The 1,352-nt window shown below is 34.9% G+C and overlaps 1 protein-coding gene across 1 annotated transcript in view; it reads left to right on the top strand.

Moving 5' to 3' along the window:
• The window catches only part of LOC119588679 (poly(A) RNA polymerase, mitochondrial-like), a gene marked incomplete in the record, with an annotated part of 8,504 nt that overhangs the window by 3,351 nt on the left and 3,801 nt on the right, over positions 1–1,352 (top strand). The window contains 2 exon segments of the mRNA XM_037937314.1: positions 271–359; positions 633–859. Coding sequence (XP_037793242.1) covers positions 271–359; positions 633–859 — 316 coding nt within the window.

Genomic DNA, 1,352 nt, shown 5'->3' with positions numbered 1-1,352 from the left:
AAAATAAGATTTTATAAACTTTCTCGAAGCTATTACTTCAGGGGTCCAATATATTAGTGTCCTTATGTTAACATATACCAGTATTAGCTCAATTTTTGCTTAATTATGAAATTCTTATTTGTTGTATTGAATCCACTGATTCCTCTCATTCCTAAAAATTCTAGATATTTTAAGGAGTTAAAAAAAAGAAAAGAAAAGCGAAATACCGTTGTATCAATTTTCTGCTCAGTAGGCAGTGTTCAGTATATAATTTTTCCTTCTAAATGGCAGGTGAGGAAGATTCTGGCAGCTCGCGTTCCCATTATCAAGTATCGTCAAGATCTAACTGACATGGAGTGTGACCTCTCTATGGCCAACAGGTATAAAAGGAACATTCAGGTGACTGCAGCTTTTACATTGCAGGAGTGAAAACTGTGGACACTGTTTGGTTACAGCTGCAAATGTGTCTTTGTCCTCTGAACTTTGCTGTGAAAAAAGTAACTAATCTCTTTAAGAGAAATGAACCCCAGTGATTGGCTGAGGGCTCTGCAGGAGCTCTGACTTGAGCAGGCTTTGAATTAGTCTGAAAATGGCTTTGCAAATCACTGGGGTTTGTAGAATATTTCTGAATGGTGCTGTTGCTTGTTTTGCAGGAGTGGTTTTTATATGAGTGAAATGTTGTACCTGTATGGAAGCATGGACAAGAGAGTGCGGCCATTAGTCTTTGCCATTCGGAAATGGGCAAAGGATCGCCATGTTACTTCGCCATACGCAGGGCGCTGGGTTACCAACTTTTCCCTGACACTCCTGGTCCTCTTCTACTTAATGAAAACTTCACCACCTGTCATTCCACCCCTCCAGACGCTTATCAAGTTAGCAGGTAAGAATTTGCATTATTATGTTCTCTGTCTTTAGTCTTTCACTTGTTCCTATTTCCTTGTTATGTCAAATGATTAAAAAAGAATAAAAGGAAGAATAAAATCGTAATACCTGCTCTAAAATTACTTCCTTTTTGTTGATTGATAGATGAAATGAATTTTAATGTATATTCGAATACCAAAACATATAAACATATATTACTTACCCAATCAAGTTTCATGATTATATGCTGTTGAAAAGGCCCTGTCCATGCATGTGGTATTATTCATCTTAAGGTAGTATATGGATATATATTTTTGATATTTTGTCTTTAGATTTTGAAACAACTCAAATTCATATATAAGAATATTAAAGTTTTCTAGAGTTGAAATAATTTTTTGAAAAAACAAGGATTTAAAAACCTGTCAGTGTTCTCATAGACAAGCTAATGATCTTTTAATTTTTCAAAGTATTATCTCAGAAATTCACATTACAGTTTGTGTACAATCAGTCTT

The sequence above is a fragment of the Penaeus monodon genome, chromosome 24 (assembly GCF_015228065.2).
Source record: "Penaeus monodon isolate SGIC_2016 chromosome 24, NSTDA_Pmon_1, whole genome shotgun sequence".
Classification (NCBI taxonomy): domain Eukaryota; kingdom Metazoa; phylum Arthropoda; class Malacostraca; order Decapoda; family Penaeidae; genus Penaeus; species Penaeus monodon.
The sequence above is the reverse complement of the archived record's forward strand: the minus strand, read 5'-3'. Positions and strand labels throughout refer to the sequence as shown.